At 39.9% G+C, this 24,317-nt stretch overlaps 2 protein-coding genes across 9 annotated transcripts in view; both read left to right on the top strand.

Annotated features, from left to right (window-relative positions):
• fam135a (family with sequence similarity 135 member A) overlaps window positions 1–13,605 on the top strand; it is a 117,264-nt gene extending 103,659 nt beyond the window's left edge. For all 8 annotated transcript variants that reach the window (XM_055635031.1, XM_055635030.1, XM_055635028.1 and 5 more), the window contains 6 exons: window positions 1,833–1,924; window positions 5,511–5,608; window positions 7,875–8,026; window positions 9,296–9,406; window positions 10,066–10,179; window positions 10,457–13,605. In XM_055635031.1, coding sequence (XP_055491006.1) covers window positions 1,833–1,924; window positions 5,511–5,608; window positions 7,875–8,026; window positions 9,296–9,406; window positions 10,066–10,179; window positions 10,457–10,662 — 773 coding nt within the window. In that variant the 3' untranslated portion in view covers window positions 10,663–13,605. The remainder of the gene's footprint in view (window positions 1–1,832; window positions 1,925–5,510; window positions 5,609–7,874; window positions 8,027–9,295; window positions 9,407–10,065; window positions 10,180–10,456) is intronic.
• Window positions 1–24,317, top strand: part of sdhaf4 (succinate dehydrogenase complex assembly factor 4) — a 139,505-nt gene that overhangs the window by 107,604 nt on the left and 7,584 nt on the right. The gene's annotated exons all lie outside the window — the stretch shown is intronic.

Raw genomic sequence — 24,317 nt, 5'->3', positions numbered from 1 at the left:
GGACGCTCTTCTCCGCCGGGATCAGACACTACAATTTCCGTTTGGCGACATCTCCGAAGCCGGGCCGGGCCGCTTCCGTCCCTCCGAAAATTGTGTCCGGTTGGAGACTTCCACCGACCACCCGCAGCATCCCTCAGCTCCAGCTGCGATGGTGCAGGAAAGGGCGGACCGTCCCGAGGAGTGACAGAAGAGACCAATCCGCGCGGCCTGACTGCGCATATTCGGTTATTACGATTTTTAAACCTCGCTAACTTTTACAATATACTACTCGTCGGAACTAAACTTCTTGCACTCGCAGCACAGGAGAACGGTGAGTGAGCTGACGAAAAATCGTAACGCTATCGAATACCGTTTTTGCACAAATAGAAAAAAATGCGCAAACGGAAGAGCACAAGATCAGAGTTTTTGTTTTGTATAGATGGATGTATAGATTCTGGCGGTGAAACTAACAAATGTGATAGTGTTCACCCAATTAAGATACTAGTCCACAGAAGGATGACTCATGACCTGTGCAGGGATGAACAGAGAGAAACTTTGTTGCGACAAAATTCCATGCCAAAATTCTTGGTTCATAGAGTCATAAAGTCATGGAAACATGCGGTATAACTCAACTAATCATGCTGTATGGCCCAACTAAACCATGCCGACCAAGATGCCCCATCTAAGCTAGTCTTATTTGCCTGCATTTGACCACTATCACGTTTACAATCTATGTACCTGCCCAAGTGCCACTTAAATGATGTTACAACACCTGCCTCAACTTTCGCTTCTGGCAGCTTGTTTCATATAACCACCGTCCACCGAGTTACTGAACACTTGCACTCGGTCTGCCAAGGCCTATGGGCCGCCTCAGTTGCGAACCATTTTAATTCCACTTTCCATTCCCATACTGACCTTTATGTCCTGGGCCTCCTCTGCATCGCCAGAGTGATGCCACACATAAAGTACAGGAACAGCACCACATATTTCACTTGGATAACTTACAACCCAATGATATGAACATTGAATTCTCAAATTTTGGGTATCCACCCCTTCCCCCTCTTTGCTCATTCCTTCGGCTTCCCAATTTGCAACTTCAGTTTGTCTCACACGATCTGCTTTTGTCTCTGGCCTTTGTTTCAACTATCCGTCTATCAACCCCCCCCCCCCCCCTCGGCTGTGTCTACTTATTAACTGCCACTTTTTGTTTTGCCCTGCCTCACCTCTCTCTGTAAACATTTCCTATCCATGTACCTGGCCAAGCGTCATTTAAATGTTTTGTTTAGTTTAGAGATACAACACGGAAAATTACCCTTCAGCCCACCGAGTTTACTCCGACCAGTGAGAGCTAATTGTTTTAGGAAGGTGTTATCTTTCAAATCAAAATTAAAATACATTAGCTCCTTAAAATCTGTAACTAAAACAGAATTTTTGAAATAAAACCTTTGTATTAAAAATGATTTTACCTAGATCATTCATTCCATTGAGAAATCATTCTCTTCCTGAAAATTAATATTTTTTGATTGAAATATTTTCATGACACCATGCACATTTCCAAATTGGGAAATAATTAGCTGACTTCAAATCCTTTGACAATTTCACATTTGACATTATAGCATAAAACTGCACATATAAGTATTTATTAAACAAGACTGTTCTTTTTATTTTTGGTTACCCGAACATTTCAGGCGATGGGGATGAGATAAGAAATCAATTGCCAATTTCAAAATAGCTTATACACTGTGTTGCTCGATACACTGTGTTCTAGATTTGTCTTGTGTCTTGAATTTTTTTTCAAAATAATAGATTTTGTTGTTGAAACTGAGATATTCATGTTGCCTTTTCTGTCTTAGGGAACAGCGCAGACCTACGGTTGGTAAAAACGTATATTGAACTTGGATTTCCAGGGACCCAAATGGAGTTCCTTATGTCAGAGAGAAATCAGGTAATCTTACATTTTACTTGGGAAATAAGAAACAAGAAGATACTCTGGTTGATCCCCTATGTTGCTGATCAGAGATACATTTTATTAAAATGTAATAATTCAATAAGCCTGCACATCTGAATCAGCTCAACCATATTGATTCTACTAGAATATGCACTTTAATATGATTTTTGAAACATTAATAACATGAATGTAAATAACTTTCACTTACCTCTAATTTAATTTAGTTAAATTTGTTGATTTTGTTTGAAGTGTGAGTTTTCTGATTGACCATCCTAAATAACAAATTTGTTACCAATTTGAGGACACTTTTACCCAATCCACCTTGGACAACTCTTCCCTCATACTATAATTGCTCTTATTTACATTGAAGATGCTGGTTATGAATCTCTGGCACGTATCTTCAAAATGCATTTGACATTCTATCATATTGCAGTCACTACCACCCAGGGGATCTTTAACCAAAAGAACTAATCCTTTATTAATTATTCTTCATTCATTAGACTAAATTCATTAGGGTGGCACAGTGGAGCAGCGCTACAGTTGCTCCCTTACATCGCCAGAGACCCAGGTTCGATCCTGACTTTGGGTGCTGTCTGTTTGGACTTTGTATGTTCTCCCGGTGACTGCATGAGTTTTCTCTGGGTGATCCAATTTCCTCCCACATTCCAAAGATGTGCAGGCTTGTAGATTAATTGACTTCTGTAAATTGTCCCTAGTGTGTTAGGATAGAACTAGTGTGTGGATGATTGCTGGTTAGCGCGGATTCTGTGAGTCGAAGGACCTGTTTCCATGCTGTATTTCTAAACTAAACTAAATCTAAAATAGCCAGTCTGCTCAATGTACTGTTTTAAAAAGCATTCACTGGCACATTCCAGAATCCATCTTCTACAATAATTTTGCTAGTTTGGTTGTTCCCACAATATATAGATTAAAAATTCCCATTATAATTGAATTCCCTTAAAAATGGCCTTGGTATTTCCCCTTTTATGCTCTGATTGATCGAAAGGTCACATTTTGAAGATCTATGCAGAATTCACACCCGTGTCTTCCTTCCCCTCCTATTTTTGATTACAACCAATACCAATTCTACATTATTATCCACTGCCTTTATAACAAGACTCAGCACTGCGCTGGTAGCTTCTAATAGCAAAGCTCACCATTTTATTACATCAAAAATAAACTTTATTTATAAATATATGCAGAAAAAAATACAAAAAAACAATACATGGATTTATTTTTGTTCATTGTGTTGTTCAACAGAAACATTCATACACTTCTGTATTCTGAAGTATACAGAATTCCATACTTCTGTAGTATTAGCACCTTCTGTGCACAGAGCATTGTCACTCGTCGTCTCTAGAGACGATACAAACTTCAAGTATTTGAGTAACCGCTACATAGCTCTTAGACCCTTAGTGTCAAGCGATGGGAGCTGAGACTGCAGTATTTCCCCAAAACCATTGCATCACCAGCACCAAGCTTCAATCTATCCCTTAGCAACCTGAAATGTGCCAGTTGTTGTTGTGGAAGGCCAACAAGCTTTGAGCTGATCATATTTCATACATATTTCACCAAGATAATTTTTGAGCAGCAATTAACATTTGCCTCCTTATGAATTATGTGTTATGGAGAAACAAATGAGTTTGTTTAGGACTAATGTAAAGAGGAGTGTTTAATGGCCAGCCCAGACTGTATTGTATCCATGAATGTCCAAGAAAATGCAGGTGATACTCCACAGGAGAGGTAGCAATTGCAGCAAAGGAAACTAAGTTAATGGTCTTTCAAATGAAAGAGTGACACTGTTTCTCTGTCCAGCAATGCAACCCACCTGCATTTCCATAGTCTTCTGCATTGTGTGTTTTTCAGATTTTTATTATCTAAATACTGTTTGTCTGATTGCTGTTTTTATTTTCAATTTATCCTAGAAAATCTTTACAAGATATTTATAGAAACATAGAAATTAGGTGCAGGAGTAGGCCATTCGGCCCTTCGAGCCTGCACCGCCATTCAATATGATCATGGCTGAGTGCCCCGTACCTGCCTTCTCTCCATACCCCCTGATCCCCTTAGCCACAAGGGCCACATCTAACTCCCTCTTAAATATAGCCAATGAACTGGCCTCAACTACCCTCTGTGGCAGAGAGTTCCAGAGATTCACCACTCTCTGCGTGAAAAAAGTTCTTCTCATCTCGGTTTTAAAGGATTTCCCCTTTATCCTTAAGCTGTGACCCCTTGTCCTGGACTTCCCTAACATCGGGAACAATCTTCCTGCATCTAGCCTGTCCAACCCCTTAAGAATTTTTTAAGTTTCTATAAGATCCCCTCTCAATCTTCTAAATTCTAGAGAGTATAAACCAAGTCTATCCAGTCTTTCTTCATAAGACAGTCCTGACATCCCAGGAATCAGTCTGGTGAACCGTCTCTGCACTCCCTCTATGGCAATAATGTCCTTCCTCAGATTTGGAGACCAAAACTGTACGCAATACTCCAGGTGTGGTCTCACCAAGACCCTGTACAACTGCAGTAGAACCTCTCTGCTCCTATACTCAAATCCTTTTGCAATGAAAGCCAACATACCATTCGCTTTCTTTACTGCCTGCTGCACCTGCATGCGTACCTTCAATGACTGGTGTACCATGACACCCAGGTCTCGCTGCATCTCCCCCTTTCCCAATCGGCCACCATTTAGATAATAGTCTGCTTTCCTGTTTTTGCCACCAAAATGGATAACCTCACATTTATCCACATTATACTGCATCTGCCAAAACATTTGCCCACTCACCCAGCCTATCCAAGTCACCCTGCAGTCTCCTAGCATCCTCCTCACAGCTAACACTGCCCCCCAGCTTAGTGTCATCCGCAAACTTGGAGATATTGCCTTCAATTCCCTCATCCAGATCATTAATATATATTGTAAATAGCTGGGGTCCCAGTACTGAGCCTTGGGGTACCCCACTAGTCACTGCCTGCCATTGTGAAAAGGACCCGTTTACTCCTACTCTTTGCAAATTACACAAGCAATTTGTTGGAATACATAGTTCTCAGATTTGTAGGGATTTTTTGCATTACGTTTCTGCTATGCAATGGCATAAGCATTAAATGTAATTTACTTATTTCCAAATTGTAACAACAATTGTATAAATTAAATTTAATAATAAATTATAAAATTACGTCAACAGAAATAATTGTTTTATGTCATTGTTTTCTTATTAGTTTCCTTTTTTCATTTGTATCTCTGTGTTAAGATTCATTTAATTGTAATATGAACTATGAATTAATGCAATACTACAGGTCAGAAATGTTCCGTATTCAGAGAAAAAAGTTAAGTCCCACCATTTGAGTTGTCATTTGAGAGATTGTTTGGGCGGATTTTGGAAGACAACAAATTCCTTTCACCACTTTTCAAGATCAAAACGCTCTCTTCACACTACACACTTTACATTTTGACCTGATTTTCAGTCAGCTGAATTTGTCAAAAACTTAATTATGGTTATACCACTGAGTTTTATTGTGAATACTATTAAAATAAAACTTAATTTGTCTCTAACATCTGTAAATATATATTTTTTCTTTACTTCCATAGAATGACACATTTGCAGACTTTGATTCCATGACTGATCGGCTTTTGGATGAGATAATACAATATGTTCAGATTTACAATCTTACTGTCTCCAAAATCAGGTGAGCTGGCAAAAGATGATTAAAGATGAATCTTTTAATTTCCAATTTTTCTTTGATTTTATTTTTCCATAGCTATATTAAAATTATTGCATTGTTTCCACGTTTGTACGAGGATTATAGATTGTGGGTACAATTAAATCAATACCTGTGGAGATAAGACTTAAGGTAGACACAAAATGTTGGAGTAACTCAGCGGGAACGTCCTGCTGATTTACTCCAGCATTTTGTTTCTATCTTCAGTTTAAACCAGCATCTGCAGTTCCTTCCTACGAGTTGAGACTTAATTCTTCCTGTTATATTATTGACATCAAGGTCATCACAACCATCATAAGCCGAAGAGCCATTTCCCGTGTTACGCTATTTTATGTTTTATTACCATCAGGAATACTCCTTGAATTTACAAATCCACACCTGACTCCCGAAGAGTGTTTCTGATCTGTCGGACAGGTGTTAGGGTTTTTTTCTTCATTATAGAGAGAATTCTTCTGTCGTCAGCTGTGAAGGTCTTCCTTGGCCTGCCAATCCCTTTGCGATTAGTAAGCTCACCAGTGCTCTCTTTCTTCTTAATAATGTTCCAAACAGTTGATTTTGGTAAGCCTAAGGTTTGGCTGATGTCTCCAACTGTTTTATTCTTGTTTCTCAGTCTCATAATGGCTTCTTTTGGGTGGGTGGGGGGGGGGGGGGGGGGGGGGGGGGACTATGTATAAACACAGCTGCAATTTCTACATAGTGAAACCAAAATGTATAAAAAAATACCCTTTAATAAAACCTGACAATGTGCACTTTAACCACATGTGATTTTTTTTTTCTATTACAAATCTCAAATTGTGGAGTACAGAGGCAAGTAAAGAAATGATGGGTCTTTGGCCCAAACATTATGGAGGGCACTGTGTTCACATCCAAAATGTTAATATAAATGGCAAATAACAGTGGACTGGTGTCACAGGGCCAGTTACTTCACCTGAGTGGAACACTTCTGGTCGCACTCACTGATCTCCCATCACCATTGAACAGGGTCACCTTGAGGTATTTACTTCAGTTCCTGCGAGCTGTTGGGCATGCCGGTGATTTGAAGAATCACGACACCACTTGTTAGTAGCCCTCTAACACCACCCTCTGTCTTCTACCTTCATGCCACATTTGTCTAGCTTGCCCTGGATCCTATATGATCTAACCTTCTAGACCAGCCTGCCATGCAGTACCTTGCCAAGGGACTTGCTAAAATGCATGTAGACAATGTCTACCACACTATCTTCATCAATCCTCTTGTTCCCTCTTCAAACAAAACTCAATAAAATTTGTGAGACATCATTTTCCAAATGCAAAAACCTGCCATCCTCCTCCCTTATGTGTTAGAATAATTCTGTATTCCCAAACTGAAGGAAGTCATTGCTATTTAATACATAGCTAAATTATGCTGTCGCAAAAATGCACTATAGAGATTGCAAATATACAAATTACATTGATTGAGTCGTCATTTCAACACTAAGAAATCTTCCAAAAAGAGCCTTTCAGCCACCCATGTACAGGTTTTGTTGTATTTCTATAATCTGGCACAAAAGGGTTTTTTTTCCACCTAAAACAAAAGAATCTGCTGCCTGAAACAACAGCAGAAACAAGAACTGACATTGTATTTCCATGTACCCAGATGACCAGTCCAAAAGCTGCAATATATAGAGCCTTAACAGTAAATTGGATTGTGTTATTACATTTGGCAGCCATGGGCATAATTGCCTCTTGTGGTGTAAATTTATGTGATTCTCACTTAAAAAGGAATGATATTTAGAACCATCTGGTCGAACATGATGGCGGCTCATTGATTTAATTTTAGAGATAGTTTAGAGATACAGTGCGGAAACAGGCTCTTCGGCCCACCACGTCTGCACCAACCAGCGATTCATGCATGTTAATACTATCCTACATACACTAGGGACAAATTACATTTATACCAAGCCAATCAACCTGTAAACCCATACGTCTTTGGAATATGGAAAACCGAAGGTCTCTGAGAAAACCCATGCGGTCATGGGGAGAATGCACAAACTCTGTACAGACAGCACCTGTAGTCAGGATTGAATCCGGGACTCTGGCGCTGTAAATGCTGTAAGGCAGCAACTCTACTGCTGCGCCACTGTGACACCCCGAATTGATGGTATTGATGTAGATTGAGAAAATGCATGCTTTTTAATCATAAAATATGTGTAGAAATATTTTGTTTAACTCCCAATCTATTCAGATGTCTCTTCCTTTCTTCCCATTTCCACAGTTTTATAGGACACTCTTTAGGTAATTTGATCATTCGATCAGTACTGACAAGACAGAGATTTAAATTTTACTTGAACAAATTGCACACGTTCCTTTCTTTGTCTGGGCCTCACTTGGGGACCTTGTACAACAGCAGTGCACTTGTCAATACAGGTAAGCCAACATTCTGGGGATGTATGGTACCTTTAGAACAACCTAGATTCCTAAAAGTCAATTTTATTTATGATAATTCACAGTCCTGAATTAATATGTGTACCATCTTTGAGATAAGATAGTAACAACAAACAAATGTATTTGGTCAATGTCATTGATGTGAATTCTTCATCAGAACTGCAGGGTAAACATAAGATGGCCTATTAAGACATATTTTCCAACATCCAGCAACAGCATGCATTTTCTGGCATTTCTCTTTGCTACTAACCAGATTCCATTTATTCTCTTAACATCTAATTAACTCTTCATCTCTGTCGAAAATACACTTCGGATTGAACTAATATCGGCCACTTGGGTAGAATTTTCCAGATTCACCACCATCTGGGTGAATACATTTTGTGATGTCATAGTCCTGAAAAGCCTACCCTTTATTTTGAAACTCTAACCCGCTGGTTCTAGGCTCCTGGCCAAGGGAAACAACCTGCCTGCATCTATTCTGTCAAGCCCTGTAAAAAATATTGTACCTTTAAACAAGATAAATAGATGGGGATGGGGGGGGGGGGGGGGGGAAATCATCAAATTCAGGATGATCATTTTTGAACAATAAGAAATTATTTCTGGTGATTGTATACAAATTGCTGAGTTTGATGGATTTCAGCCCTTTATTTAGGTGTCCATTGATAAACATGTATCAGAATGTACACTTGCCTTTTACTATCACTGTATTCCCGTGACGCACCATAGAAAGCATACTGTAGAGTTGTATCGCAGCTTGGTTTGGTAACGGCTCTACCCAAGACTGCAAGAAATTGCAGAGTGTTGTAGATGTATTTTTGTACGTGACTCCTTCTGCAATTCATAGTGCCTTGGCAACACAACCCACATAATCAAAGACGTGTCTCATCCTGGTCATTCCTCCTTCTCCCTGCTCCTGTATTGCAGAAGCTTAAAAGTGCGCCCTGCCAGACTCTATCAGCTTCTTCCCCTCCATTATCAGGCTTCTGAACGATCCTTCCCTAAGCTGGGGTACTGTTCAATTTACCTCTAGCCTATTGAGGACATTGGACTTTGTCAAAGGAACTAATGCACTACAATCCTAATAACTATATTCTGCACTCTGTGCCTTCCTCTTTGTTTAATCTGATATAAGAGTTTGAACTGATTGTATAGATTGTAGCTTTGGAATCTGATTATAGGTTTCTGTAATGTATTTACTTAATTTTACATTAATTATCTTTTAATGTCTTGTTGCATTATTTTCATAACCAGGACTCTGGTTTATGCAGAAGTGGAAGAAGTCTGGGTCCCTACTGCAACTGACTTGTAGAGATCATTCTGATCCTCGGCAAACTTTCCTATACAAACTCAGTAAAAAAACTGGTAAGTGTTGTAAATTGGTTATTTCTATTTGTTTATCACCTACATAGCTCAGTGGAACGAGTTCGGAACAACAAAAATATTGTATTTGCACTTGGTCCTAGTACTGGAACATATCTAAAATATCTATTGCACTTATTTTTAATGGAAGAATATGGAAATATTGATGTTTCTTGTTATAAAAATAAATTGAATGCACACTGTAAAAAAGCAGAATAGCACAATTGCTCACTGATGGATTAAAAACATTCAATTTACAAAATAAACTTGTCTCTTTGCTATATGTACTCATTGTAAATATTTGAAAATGATTTGGTCTAAAAAAAATTGAAGAAATTGCAAGCAATTAATCCTTATCTGGGCCAATTATGCATTGTGTTTTTCTTTCTTTCATGCATTTGGCTATTTCCCCACAGCTATGTGCTCTTCTCCTTTCTGCGAAATAATGGTTTATTATCTTCTTAGTGTTTTAATTACATTTGGTCTGGTATTACATGGAACTACTCTAAACGTCCATTTGGCTACCAAAATGAAAATGCAGGCTTCTCCAGGCTTCATTTTGACTAGCCAAAAATTGATTTTCCCAATGTTATTTTGAGATAAACCGTATGAAGACAGTGCAAGTTCTTGTTCTAATGACCATCTTAACTTCAATATTCAAGGTCTCCAATACTTCAAAAATGTGGTGTTAGTTGGCTCGCTACAAGATCGATATGTTCCTTATCATTCTGCTCGAATTGAGATGTGCAAAACTGCTTTAAAGGATAAACAATTGGGTAAGATTGTCTAAAGGACAGATGTTACTTCTTTTGGGAATATACAGATGATAGTTAAACATGTGAAGAAGATTTCTATCCTCTTCATGCACTTCACATTTTTATTATTTTAAGACAAGTGAAAACAGAAATAATTCACTATGTACAACGTAGTCGATAATAATTTATATGTGTGGACTATATGAAGATATAATTAGACATAGTAAATAAGGCCACAAAGGATTTTTAAATGTTTGTGTTAAGTTAAATATTTATACCTGATCTCTCTCTTTTATAGGACCAATATACGCTGAAATGATCCAAAATCTTCTTTCACCTGTTTTGGAAAATAAGGAATGTAATTTGGTCCGATATGATGTTATCCATGCATTACCCAACACAGCTAATTCATTAATAGGACGAGCAGCTCACATTGCTGTTCTTGATTCAGAAATCTTTTTAGAAAAATTCTTCCTGGTTGTGGGCCTTAAATACTTTCAGTAAGAATGTGTGCCATAAACCTTTACCTTTTTATTCAGAGAAACACATTTGATCCTAGAGCATGGTCTCCGTCTGAAAAGACTGTTTGTACATTTTGGTATTAAAAACAATTTACATTGTTTTTGGAGTTAGTTAAAAGGTCCGAACATGTTTTTGCCTGTTGGTTTGTGCTGTGCAATACCAATTGTATATTTTTATTGGTCTTGTGTACTTATTTCAGTTCAGTTTTTTTGTATTTTTCAGAAATTTTATTTTGCCTTTTTAAGTATCAGTTAATAGTTGAAATAACCAGGGTGCACTGTTTATATTTTTATTTTCTAATTTTTTTAAAGTAATATTCAATTATTAAGTTAGAGGTAAAACATTAATTTAATTCATGACTTCCAAAGAAAGCATTTTCATAGAATCTATTGGGAGCCTGGTGTACGTTACATTTGATAACGCGAACTTTGGCAACTGGAAACCCTGTAAAAAGCTGCTATATATTTATACATTTTTAACATCGCTCAACTTAGGAAATTTACAGAGATGTTATTCATTTCATGCAGTCTTTCTGCATGGACCAAAAATTGCCCTATTCATACATTCATAAGCTTGTATATTTTGTCACTCAAAGTTTAAACCAGTTCACAAATGTCTGCAATACATTTTTATAAGAAAACATTATCCTACAATGTTTAACCATACCTGTGGAGCATTACTACTTTTTCTACTGATGAAGTGGAAAGACCTTTTTGCTATGGAACTTTTAGAACTGAAGTAACTATTTTCAAATCTTCTAATATTCTGTATGTTGATTAGAACTTTTCACCGTCATGCCAGTCTGATAATGTTGATTAGAAATTATTTTTACTGCATGGTGATATAAACTCAACACAATTGCCCAGCATATACAAAGGTTTTAAGCCAATACATCTGAGAGAGTAGTGATGAATAACCTATATTTTAGCTTTATTTTATTGAACCACCTTTTGGCTTGATTTCTGAGATACGTGTTTGTCAATCTATTCATAGATGACATTCACTTAAAGTTATCCCTTGTTATAATTGTATTTGAAAAAAATGAAAAATGTGCTACAGTGAGGGATCATTTTGTGGTGGTTGATCTGACGGGAGCTCGAATCACTGCTTCTGATATCAGTGATTGTGATATATCAGTGAAGCATGAGCTAAACAGAAGCAGGAGTTACAATATTGAAATGGATACAGTTAATTGATTTAACAAGATTTTTTTAATTGTGATTATTGGACATGTTTTACTCTAATTTCAGAGGGAAACCTTTCTGATTTATTTTAATTATCCTGATTAACAGTAGGATACATAACATGGTTTATGTGTTACTGCCGTATATTTGACAATGCCAAGGGAAAAGGACGTGTGGTGCTGTCATGTGCTTTTAACAAATTTATCGAATTTATATTGAAACACTACATCCTCGTAAATAGGGTATGTCATCTGTCTGTAGCCTTATTCAAAAACACCTACAATGCATAAGCAACCATCATTGTACCAGCAGTAGTTAAATATTAAAAATATTGTATATAATTGTACTGTGCAAATTAAAATATCTTTCTTTTATATTTTACATTTCCAAATCTAACATTGCATTACTTTGAAAGCCATAATTTTTTCCCTGATTTTCCTGAAGGAGGAAGTTAAGTGACTACACCACAAATGATGCCACCTACGATGCATATCAAGACTTTCTGAAGTAATACAGCCTATGATCACTTCAGTGTAAACTATAATTGTGATATGGGCCCAAGTTCCCGCAAAGGAAATCGGGCCCAGGGCAGGTGATATTTACTGGTAAGACCGGGACTTCTATCTCTGTAAAGATGTCAACCTTTCAAACTTTTTAATCACAAGAGACATAGACGTTCTTTGGCTTGTGAAGGATGCCAAGAGATTGTCACAAATATATTCAGTGAGGAATTGCGGAGGAATTTCTTTAGCCAAAATATATTGAAGTGTGGAAATTATTCCCAACTGGAATAATTGAAGAAAATGGCACTGTTGCACTTAAAGGCAAGTTAGAAAATAAATAATAGATAGATGATGGAAGAATATGATATGATGAGGAAAAAATGTTGGAAGAATGCTTGGAGTTTAAATTCAAGCACAGATCAGTTGGACTAATTCTTGTTTTAATTTTATTGTAAATGCTTGGTAAATGTTACCAGCTTCAGGCAATATAGGAAGGTTCTCTTTTGAATTAGAACATGGATTGCTTGAATATTGATATTTTCTCTATCTTGGGATACCCCAAAGTGCTTTAAAATCATTGAAGGGCTTTTGAAGTGTAATCATAGTTTTAATGTTGAAAATCAATTCAATCAATTTTCGCATAGCAATAATAAATTCCACAGAACAGTGCTAGGCCAAAATGCTGGAGTAAGTCAGTGGGTCAGGCAACAACTCTGGAGAAAAGGAGTAGGTGACATTTCAGGTCAGAATTCTTCTTACAAAAGAAGGGTTCCAACCCGAAACAAGATCTATTCCTTTTCTCCAGAGATGCTGCCTGACCCGCTAAGTGACTCCAGCATTTTGTGTCTGTCTTCTGTATAAACCAGCATCTGGAGTGATGATTTGCTTTTGAAAGTTCCAAACTACCTTCCTCCTTCTCTGACATTTTCTCAGTATTTGGCGGTACTCCTCGCTGAAGTCCAGCTATTCATTTGGATTTCCATTACAGAGCAGGCACGGTGCTCAGCACAATACGTAGCTCAAGTTCACATTGCAAACTGGATCCAGGAATTGGGGTGGCATCTTGGATAAATGCATGTTGGAGAATTTTTTTTTTTTTTCACATTTTTAATAATAAATTTTGAAAATCAGTCCTATGTGTAGCAATTTCCATGCAAGATACATTTGAATCTTGAGCAATGCCAGTCCAAGCCTGTATGTGCTTCTTTGCCTTGAAGATAAATAAAATTCCAACTGAATGTTACTTTGTAGGTATACTATTTTAAAATAAAAGGAAATTCATTGTCTTATTCTTGCTACGATTAAGTTGGATATTCATGGGTTATCAAGCCAAAAAAAAGTTACCTCGTGACCTGTCTGAAATCCTAAAGTATTGTTTGGTCATTCCTGTTTCTTCCATTTGCACTTTACAAACTATAGTTATTGAACTGGAAAGTAACTTTAAATAAAACACAACACATTGGACTCAATAATAACAAATTTAGTGATGGTAGAACTATACTTCCTACTGAGGCTATTCTGCATATAAAAGAAAAGTGCAAAAAACATTGTGTTGGCTCTTGTAAGAATATACACATTGGAAGTAGTTTCCAATTTGCCCATTTGATCACACTTTATGGGAAGATTCAAATTATGATTATCGCTGCTTGAGCCATTAAAACACTTGCTGTTCATTAAGCACATTGTCAATCTAACACCATCTACAGATTAAATAAAAATAGAATTTGTTGGAAACACTCAGTCATTCTGCATCCTAAGAAAAGAGAAACAGGGTTAATGTCTCAGGAAGAAAACCCTTAATCTGGTAAAGGCAGAAAACAAGTTGGTTTTAAGTTGCAGAGGGGGTGGGAGAGGGATGGATAGGATCAATGAAATGTAGATTCCCAGCTGATCCATTCTTCTGCATCCTTTTTATGATGTCAGCATGATACTCAGACTTGGATGTACATTTCCTGCAGCAACTAAACTTGTAGCTTAGCGTAATTGGCTGTATTTTATATGCCATGCGACTGTTTATAAACCTAGGACCCAATACACTTAAAGATGTGCAGCTGGAACCAGGTGATGTAGGGGTTAGGAAGGGTAAGACAAAGAAATCCAGCTGGGTAGGTATGCACGTGATGGGCAGATGGAACCATGGTGACAACAAATCCAGATAATGGGTGAGGCGGAAGAGGAGATAAAGATGGAGAATGGTAGAGAGAACCAGGGTGGGAGTGGGAAAAAATATATACAGTGGGATATAGATCAACTGCAAAAATGGCAGATTGAGTTTAATCCCAGCAGTTGTGAGGTGTCTCACTTTGGGCAATCAAATGTAAGAGGAAACTATACAATTAATTGCAAGACCCTTAACAGCATTGATGTACAGAGGGATCTTGGGATTGAAGTCCATAGCTCGCTGAAATTGGCAATACAAGTATATAGAGTGGAAAAGAAGGCCTATGGTATGTTTGCCTTCATTGATTATCGGAGTCAGGAAATTGATTATAAGAGGCAGGAGGTCACGTGGCAAATTTATAAAATTTTGGTTAGGCCTCATTGGAGTATTATGTGCAGTTCTGGTCACCCCATTATAGGAAGGATGTAGAAGAGGTTTGTCAGAAAGCTGCCTGGATTAGCTACGAGTAATTGTGCAAACTGATCCATCCATCGTCTTCCCCGGACCATCTATGGCTGAGGGGTGACCTGATAGAAGTATAGAAAGTGAGAGGCTTTGATAGACAATCTTAGCCACACTCCTTGGTATTTTTATCCACATAAACTTAGGCTGAAAATTAATAAAAGCTACATACCAGTACCATTTCCTATTCTTGTTTTACCACAATAAAGATTACATGGTAATACGTCATTCTTATAAAGCATGTTCTCTGGCTTACCTTGATTAACGCCTCAGGTAAGTTGCACACAAATGATGAAACACAGCAAAACAAAGCAAGTCTGTTTTTTGAATTATCTATGAATATTTTTACATAAATAGCCAACCAGATTTAAATATATGGAGCTTTTATAATTCTGACAAATCCCAATAAATGCCCTTTGAACTGGTTTTGATCAGTTGGTAGCAACAATGTTTTTGTTTTATCATGCAGGCAGACGAAGTTCCAACCAAAGATCAGAGAGCAACAGTAATCAAATTGATCCTGAAATTATTCACAAAAATTGAGCCACTAGTTTCTAGATCATAACAGTGACAATCATTTCTAGATTATAATCTAGCGTGCATTTTTCACTGCAATCCCATTCAAAAAAGTTTGCACAATGAATTAAATTAATAGGTAGACAAAAGTGCTGGAGAAACTCAGCGGGTGCAGCAGCATCTATGGAGCGAAGGAAATAGGCAATGTTTCTGGCCGAAACCCTTCTTCAGACTGATTGGGGTGGGGGGACGGTGAGAAGAAAGGAAGAGGAGGAGCCCGAGGGCTGAGGGAGAGTTGAGAAGGGGAGGAGACAGCAAGGGCTACCGGAAGTTGGTGAATTCAATGTTTATGCCGCTGGGGTGCAGACTGCCCAAGCGGCATACGAGGTGCTGCTCCTCCAATTTCCAGTGGTGCTCACTCTGGCTATGGAGGAGGCCCAGGACAGAGAGGTCAGATTTGGAATGGGAGGGGGAGTTGAAGTGCTGAGCCACCGGGAGAGGTTGATTAATTCGGACCAAGCGGAGGTGTTTGGCGAAACGATCGCCAAGCCTACGCTTGGTCTCATCGATGTAGATCAGCTGACATCTAGAGCAGCGGATGCAATAGATGAGGTTGGAGGAGTTGCAGGTGAACCTCTATCGCACCTGAAATGACTGCTTGAGTCCTTGAATGGAGTCGAGGGGGGGAGGTAAAGCAACAAGTGTAGCACCTCTTGCGGTTGCATGGGAAAGTGCCCGGGGAGGGAAGGGAAGAATTGACCAGGGAGTTACGGAGGGAGCGGTCTTTGCGGAAAGCAGACGGGGGAAATGGGAAGATGTGGCGAGTGGTGGGGTCACGTTGGAGGTGGCAAAAATGACGGAGGACTATTGTTGTATGTGATGGCTAGTGGAGTGAAAGGTGAGGACGAGGGGGACTCTGCCCTTGTTATGAGTGGGGAGAGAGAGCAGTGTTACGGGGTATGGAAGAGATCCTGGTGCGAGCCTCATCTATAGTAGGGCAGGGGAACCCCCGTTCCCTGAAGAATTATGACATTTCTGATGCCCTGGTGTGGAACACGATCCTGGGAGCAGATGCGGCGTAGACGGAGGAATTGGGAGTAGGGGATGGGGTCCCTACAGGAAGCAGGATGGGAAGAAGAGTAGTCTAGATAGCCATGGGAGTCGGTAGGTTTATAGTGGATGTCGGTCAGAAGTCATATCACATGCGATGGAGATAGTGAGGTCAAGAAATGGTAGGGAAGTGTCGGAAATGGTCCAGGTGTATTTGAGTGCCAGATGGAAGTTAGTGGTGAAGTGGATGAAGTCAGTCAGTTATGTGTGGGTGCAGGAGGTAGCATCAAAGCAATCGTCAATGTAGCGGAGGTAGAGGTCGCGGATGGAGCCCAGGTACGCCTCGAACAAGGATTGTTTGAAGTACCCGACAAAGAGGCAGGCATAGCTAGGGCCCATGTGCGTGCCCATAGCTACACCTTGTATTGGGAATTAAATTAATTGCATGGTCCTAACTTGGGAGAAATGACTTCCTCGGAGATAACGCGGTAAGTGTACGGAGCTAGGAACGCTGTTGCTATGGTGCAAGCTGACTCGAATCGCGTATTCAGGGCTAGAGACTAATGGGGCCCCCCATTATTGTGCCTTAATATAATAACATTAATGTGCAGCGCTGGCATTTCTAACGTGGCGCTATGTACTCTGCACTTGCAGGCAAAGACACTAATCACGACGCCTGTTCCAAAAAATTACCCATGACCTACCGAGTCTTGCTCCGCGCGATGATCTTTGGTTCCAACCAAAGTCTCATTCATGCCTTGGATTTTCACAATTTTCACTGCCTCTCCTTTTGCTGCAACATTGATTCAGTGTGGAGACTACATCACATGTCTGTTACTCCACATTCCAGCACCTGGAGAATCATGTCTCCCATCTACACTAATCTGATTTAACATCATTTGGTTGAAAGCCTTGGCATTACAAATATTAATTAAATATGAGCGTACCTGCCTCCACCACCACCACCACCTTACATCCAATTTATGGGTGAAAAAAATCGTCCTCAGCTTCCTTCTAAATCTCCATCCTGGTTGGATCTGCTGAGGGAACGATTTCTCACACTATTTTTGTCCCACAGAATTCAGTATACCTCAATCAGATTCTTCCTCAACCTTCCCCACTCCAAGAAACACAGACCCAGCCTATCCAATAACTCCATCCCAGGCAACATCCTTTAGTTTAGATACAGTGTGGAAACACGCCCTTTGGTCCACTAGCGATCCCCGCAGATGATCCTACACACATTTTACAATTATACTAAGCCAATTAACCTACAAACCTGTACGTCTTTTAAGTGTAGGTGGAAATTGGAGATCCCGGAAAGAAACCCAAGCAGGTCACAGGGAAAACGTACAAACTCCGCACAGACAGCACCCATAGTTAGGATCGAACAAGGGTTTCTGGCACTAAGGCAGCAACTTGCCGCCCAAATCCTGGTGAACCTCCTCTACACCCTCTCATCCTTCCTATAGTGTAACCAGAACAACATGCAGTACTCCTGCAGTGAAGTAATCAAATCTTTATTATAAATGCTCCCATGTTTTCTCACTAATGAAGGCAAGTATCCCAAATGCCTTCATCGCCACCTTAACTATCTATGCTTCCACCTTCATTACTTGGCCACATATATAAACCATTTATAGCCCATCCCCTCACACTGTCATCATCCAACTCGCACCCCACCCGCCCCACCGATTCTCCAGCCTCACATCTACACAAGGAATAGTAAACTTTAATCAATCAGCCCACCATCGAGCACATCTTTGGCATGTGGGTGGAAACCAGAGCACCCTTGGAAAATCTACACGTTCATGTAGTATGTAAACTGCACCTACTGTGCACCCTAAGTGAACATTTCCTGCCTCCTGTGTCAGAGAGCATGTAGATCCCATTTTGGACTCCAAACTCCAGCCATCTCAGAACCCACAGAACTAGAAATTGAAACTCATAACAGAGCCACTTTGGAGCGGAATTCTTTTTTTTTTCCATTTTGCTTCCATCCTCCTTTGAGGATCAGAGTTCCAAAGACTCTTGACTCTCAAAGAAAAACCTACCTCCTCTGTCTTAAATGAATGCCACATTATTTCTGAGCAAGAAAATCATATACCAGTTACCCAGCCTTTCAATCTCTCAACATTTCCCATCAAATCGAAAATTCCACATTTTCCGACATCGTAGTCCATTTTCCCAATCTTTCTCTACTAGTATAACCTCTCAATATTACTATATCCTCTTTGCAACGTTTAGCCCACACTCACTGGAGTTTAGAAAAAAGTAGAAGCAATTTGATTGATCAGATTCTGAAAAGAGATGATGATGCAGTGAATATTGCATGTATAACAATTACAGCACGGAAACAGGCCATCTCGACCCTTCTAGTCCGTGCCGAACACGTATTCTCCCCTAGTCCCATATACCTGCGCTCAGACCATAACCCTCCATTCCTTTCCCATCCATATAACTATCCAATTTATTTATAAATGATAAAAACGAACCTGCCTCAACCACCTTCACTGGAAGCTCATTCCACACAGCCACCACTCTCTGAGTAAAGAAGTTCCCCCTCATGTCACCCCTAAACTTCTGTCCCTTAATTCTCAAGTCATGTCCTCTTGTTTGAATCTTCCCTACTCTCAGTGGGAAAAGCTTATCCACGTCAACTCTGTCTATCCCTCTCATCATTTTAAAGACTATCAAATCCCCCCTTAACTTTCTGCGCTCCAAAGAATAAAGCCCTAACTTGTTCAACCTCTCTCTGTAACTTAGTTGATGAAACCCAGGCAACATTCTAGTAAATCTCCTCTGTACTCTCTATTTTGTTGACATCCTTCCTATAATTAGGCGACCAAAATTGTACACTATACTCCAGAATTGGCCTCACCAATGCCTTGTACAAATTTAACATTACATCCCAACTTCTATACTCAATGCTCTGATTTATAAAGGCCAGCACACCAAAAGCTTTCTTTACCACCCTATCTACATGAGATTCCACTTTCAGGGAACTGTGCACAGTTATTCCCAGATCTGTACACCTGCATTCTTCAATTCCCTACCATTTACCATGTACGTCCTATTATGATTTGTCCTGCCAAGATGTAGCACCTCACACTTATCAGCATTAAACTCCATCTGCCATCTTTCAGCCCACTCTTCCAACTGGCATAAATCTCTCTGTAGACTTTGAAAATCTACTTAATTATCCACAACCCCACCTATCTTAGTATCATCTGCATACTTACTAATCCAATTTACCACACCATCATCCAGATCATTGATGTACATGACAAACAACAGTGGACCCAACACAGATCCCTATGGCACCCCACTAGTCACCGGCCTCCAACCTGACAAACAGCCATCCACCATTACTCTCTGGCATCTCCCATTCAGCCACTGTTGAATCCATCTTGCTACTCCACCATTAATACCCAACAATTGAACCTTCTTAACCAACCTTTCATGAGGAACCTTGTCAAAGGCCTTACTGAAGTCCATATATACAACATCCACTGCTTTACCTTCATCAATTTCTCGGGTAATCTCTTCAAAAAATCTCTTCAAAGATTAGTCAAACATGACCTTCCAGGCACAAATCCATGTTGACTGTTCCTAATCAGACCCTGTTTATCCAGATGCTTATATATATTATCTCTAAGTATCCTTTCCATTAATTTGCTCACCACTGACGTCAAACTAACAGGTCTATAATTGCTAGGTTTACTCTTAGACGCCTTTTTAAACAATGGAACAACATGCGCAGTACGCCAATCCTCCGGCACTATTCCCGTTTCTAATGACATTTGAAATATTTCTGTCATAGCCCTTGCTATTTCTACACTAACTTCCCTCAATGTCCTAGGGAATATTCTGTCTGGACCTGGAGACTTATCCACTTTTATATTTCTCAAAAGTGTCAGTACTTCTTCTTCTTTGAATCTCATAGTTTCCATAGCTACTCTACTTATTTCCTTTACCTCACATAATTCAATATCCTTCACCTTGGTGAATACCGAAGAAAAAAAATAGTTCAATATCTCCCCCATCTCTTTTGGCTCTGCAGATTGCTGTCCACTCTGACTCTCTAATGGACCAATTTTATCCCTCGTTATCCTTTTGCTATTAATATAGCTGTAGAAACCCTTTGGATTTACTTTCACCTTACTTGCAACCTCATATCTTCTTTTAGCTTTTCTAATTTCTTTCTTAACATTCTTTTTACATTCTTTATACTCCTCAAGTACCTCATTTACTCCATGCTGCCTATAATTATTGTAGATCTCTCTCTTTATCTGAACCAAGTGTCCAATTTCCCTTGAAAACCATGGCTCTTTCCAATTTTTACTATTTCCTTTGAACCGAACAGGGACATGAAGATTCTGTACTCTTTAAATTTCACCTTTAAATCACTGGTCCCGAACTGTTCACCAACGCATACCTCTGCCACCTGACCCGTCTCATTTCCTAACAGCACCGCCCCTTCTCTAGTAGGTACTTCTATGTATTGCTGCAAAAAACTATCCTGCACACATTTTACAAACTCCAACCCATCCAGCCCATTTACAGAATGTGTTTCCCAGTCTATGTATGGAAAATTGAAATCTCCCACAATCACTACCTTGTGCTTACTACTAATATCTGCAATCTCCTTACATATATGCTCTTCCAATTCTCGCTCCCCATTTGGCGGTCTATAATACACACCTATAAGTGTTGCTACCCCTTTCCCATTTCTCAGTTCCGCCCAAATAGCCTCCCTAGACGAGTCCTCTAATCTATCCTGCCAAAGCACTGCTGTAATATCTTCCCTGAGAAACAATGCAACACCTCCACCTCTTGCCTTTCCAATTCTATCACACCTGAAGCAACGAAATCCTGGAATATTTAGTTTCCAATCACAGCCCTCCTGCAACCATGTTTCACTGATCGCCACAACATCATACTTCCAGGTGTCAATCCAGGCTCTAAGTTCATCCACCTTTCTTACAATGCTCCTAGCATTAAAATATACACATTTAAGAAACCCACCCTCTCTTATTCTCTGTGTATTGTCTATTTCTTCTCTCTCCCCTACATTTTGGGTCAGAGTGCTACCATTCTCTGCCTCCTGCCTCACACACTGACTGCTAGCTTTCCCAATTTGAGTCCCTCCCCCCAACCATACTAGTTTAAAGTCTCCCCAGTAGCCTTTGCAAATCTCCCAGCCAGGATATTGGTCCCCCTCGAGTTCAAGTGCAACCCGTTCTTTCTGTACAGGTCGCAACATCCCCAAAAGAGGTCCCAATGATCCAGAAACTTGAATCCATACCCACTGCACCAGTCCCACATCCACTCGTTTATCCTCCACCTCGCTCCATTCCTACGCTCACTGTCGCGTGGCACAGGCAGAGATTGCTACCTTTGCAGTCCTTCTCTTTAACTCCCTAAATTCTTCTTTCAGGACCTCTTCTCTTTTTTTACCTATGCCGTTGGTACCTATATGTACCACAACCTCAGGCTCCTCTCCCTCCCATTTCAGGATTTATTTCAATATTACATAAGGACAGTTTATGTAATATTCCAAAGCCAGTCTGTTTGGGTACTTCATAAGTTCAGGTCATGGGAGGCCATTCAGCCTATCGAGTCTACTCCGCCATTCAATTGTGGCTGATCTATCTTTTCCTCTCAACCTCATTCTCCTGCCTTCTCCCCATAACCCTTGATACTCTTACCAATGAAGTATCTAACAATCTCTGCCTTAAATATACCCAATGCCTACACAGCGATCTGTGGCAATGACTTGGTTTTAGTTACAATCATTGCTGAAAATCCACATTCACAAAGGTAGATAGAAAGGAACAGTTGTAAGGCTGATGAGGTACACAAGAGTGAGGTGTAGCAGATCATGAGGGCCATGGCTCACATTCTTTTTCCCAGGGTAGAGGATTCTAAAACTAGTGAGAATGGGCTTAAAGTGGGATGGGAGATCACTTAAGTTGGAACTGAGGGGCAACCTTTTCATTCTGTATCTGGAATGAGTTGCCAAAGGAAGATATATAAACAGATAAAATTATCTTTAAAATACATTTGGACAGATATATGATATGGATTGGAACGTGTTTAAGAAGGAACTGCAGATTCTGGAAAATCGAAGGTAGGCAAAAGCGCTGGAGAAACTCAGCGGGTGCAGGTGCAGCAGCATCTGTGGAGCGAAGGAAATATGCAACGTTTCGGGCCGAAACACTTCTTCAGACTGGGAAGGAAATAGACACATTTTCGGGTCCGAAACGTTGCCTATATCCTTCGCTCCGTAGACTCTGCTGCACCCGCTGAGTTTCTCCAGCACTTTTGTCCACCTATGGATTGAAACGAACAGGTTTAGAAGGCTTTCTGCCAAATGTAGGCAAACGGGTATACCGATTTGGTTGGCATGGACAATGAGTGCGTGTTCCAGTGCTGTATGAATTATTGACTCTAAGGTCTTAACTATAATTTCACCATGTTCTTGATATTTGACATTTTCTATCGTCTAAGAAAAAACTGAAGTCATACTAAAACATGACTTCATTCATGTTATGCAGAAGGTGGCGTCCTGCTGCTGAAGTAACATTTTGAAAGCAGCAGAACCGGGCGGCACAGAGGTGTAACCGTAGTGTTTCTGCCTTAAATTGCCGCAGACCCGGGTTCGGTCCTGACTACGGGTGCTATCTATATGGAGTTTGTACGTTCTCCCTGTGACCGCGTGGGTTTTCTCTGGGTCCTCCAGTTTCCTCCCACTCTCCAAAGACCTACAGGTCAATAGGTTAATTGGCTTCTGTAAAAAAAATGTAAATCATCCCTAGTGTGTTGGATAGTGCTAGTGTGCGGGGTGATTGCTGGTCAGAGCAAACTCAGTGGGACCTGTTTCCACGCCGTATCTCTAAAGTCTAAACGCTAACCAGTCAAGTTCAAATATAACTGCATTGAATTTCTCCAGTTAAAAGAAACAGCACAAATTAGGACTGTCACTGACATGGTGCTAATCTATTTAAATTAAGTAGCAGTGCACTTATGCTAATTAATTTAAATTAAGCATTTCCCAACAGCAACAGAATTCCCGGAGGCTGGGGGCTGGGGGGGATCCCTGACAGCAGGGGAAAACACGACTTCGCAGAGGATTGCACTTATTACAGTACCATCAAACACCATAGAGGCTTTCATTGTGCCCGGTAATTTGGTAGAAGTTGGGATGTAATGTTAAAATTGTACAAGGCATTGGTGAGGCCAATTCTGGAGTATGGTGTACAATTTTGGTCGCCTAATTATCGGAAGGATGTCAACAAAATAGAGAGAGTACAGAGGAGATTTACTAGAATGTTGCCTGGGTTTCAACAACTAAGTTACAGAGAAATGTTGAATAAGTTAGGTCTTTATTCTCTGGAGCGCAGAAGGTTAAGGGGGGACTTGATAGAGGTCTTTAAAATGATGAGAGGGATAGACAGAGTTGATGTGGACAAGCTTTTCCCATTGAGAATAGGGAAGATTCAAGCAAGGGGACATGACTTGAGAATTAAGGGACAGAAGTTTAGGGGTAACATGAGGGGGAACTTCTTTACTCAGAGAATGGTGGCTGTGTGGAATGAGCTTCCAGTGAAGGTGGTGGAGGTAGGTTCGTTTGTATCATTTAAAAATAAATTGGATAGTTATATGGACGGGAAAGGAATGGAAGGTTATGGTCTGAGCGCAGGTGTCTTGGACTGGGGAGAATACGTGTTCGGCACGGACTAGAAGGGTCGAGATGGC

The sequence above is a fragment of the Leucoraja erinacea genome, chromosome 5 (genome assembly GCF_028641065.1).
Source record: "Leucoraja erinacea ecotype New England chromosome 5, Leri_hhj_1, whole genome shotgun sequence".
Classification (NCBI taxonomy): domain Eukaryota; kingdom Metazoa; phylum Chordata; class Chondrichthyes; order Rajiformes; family Rajidae; genus Leucoraja; species Leucoraja erinaceus.
This window is presented reverse-complemented; position numbering and strand designations above follow the sequence as displayed.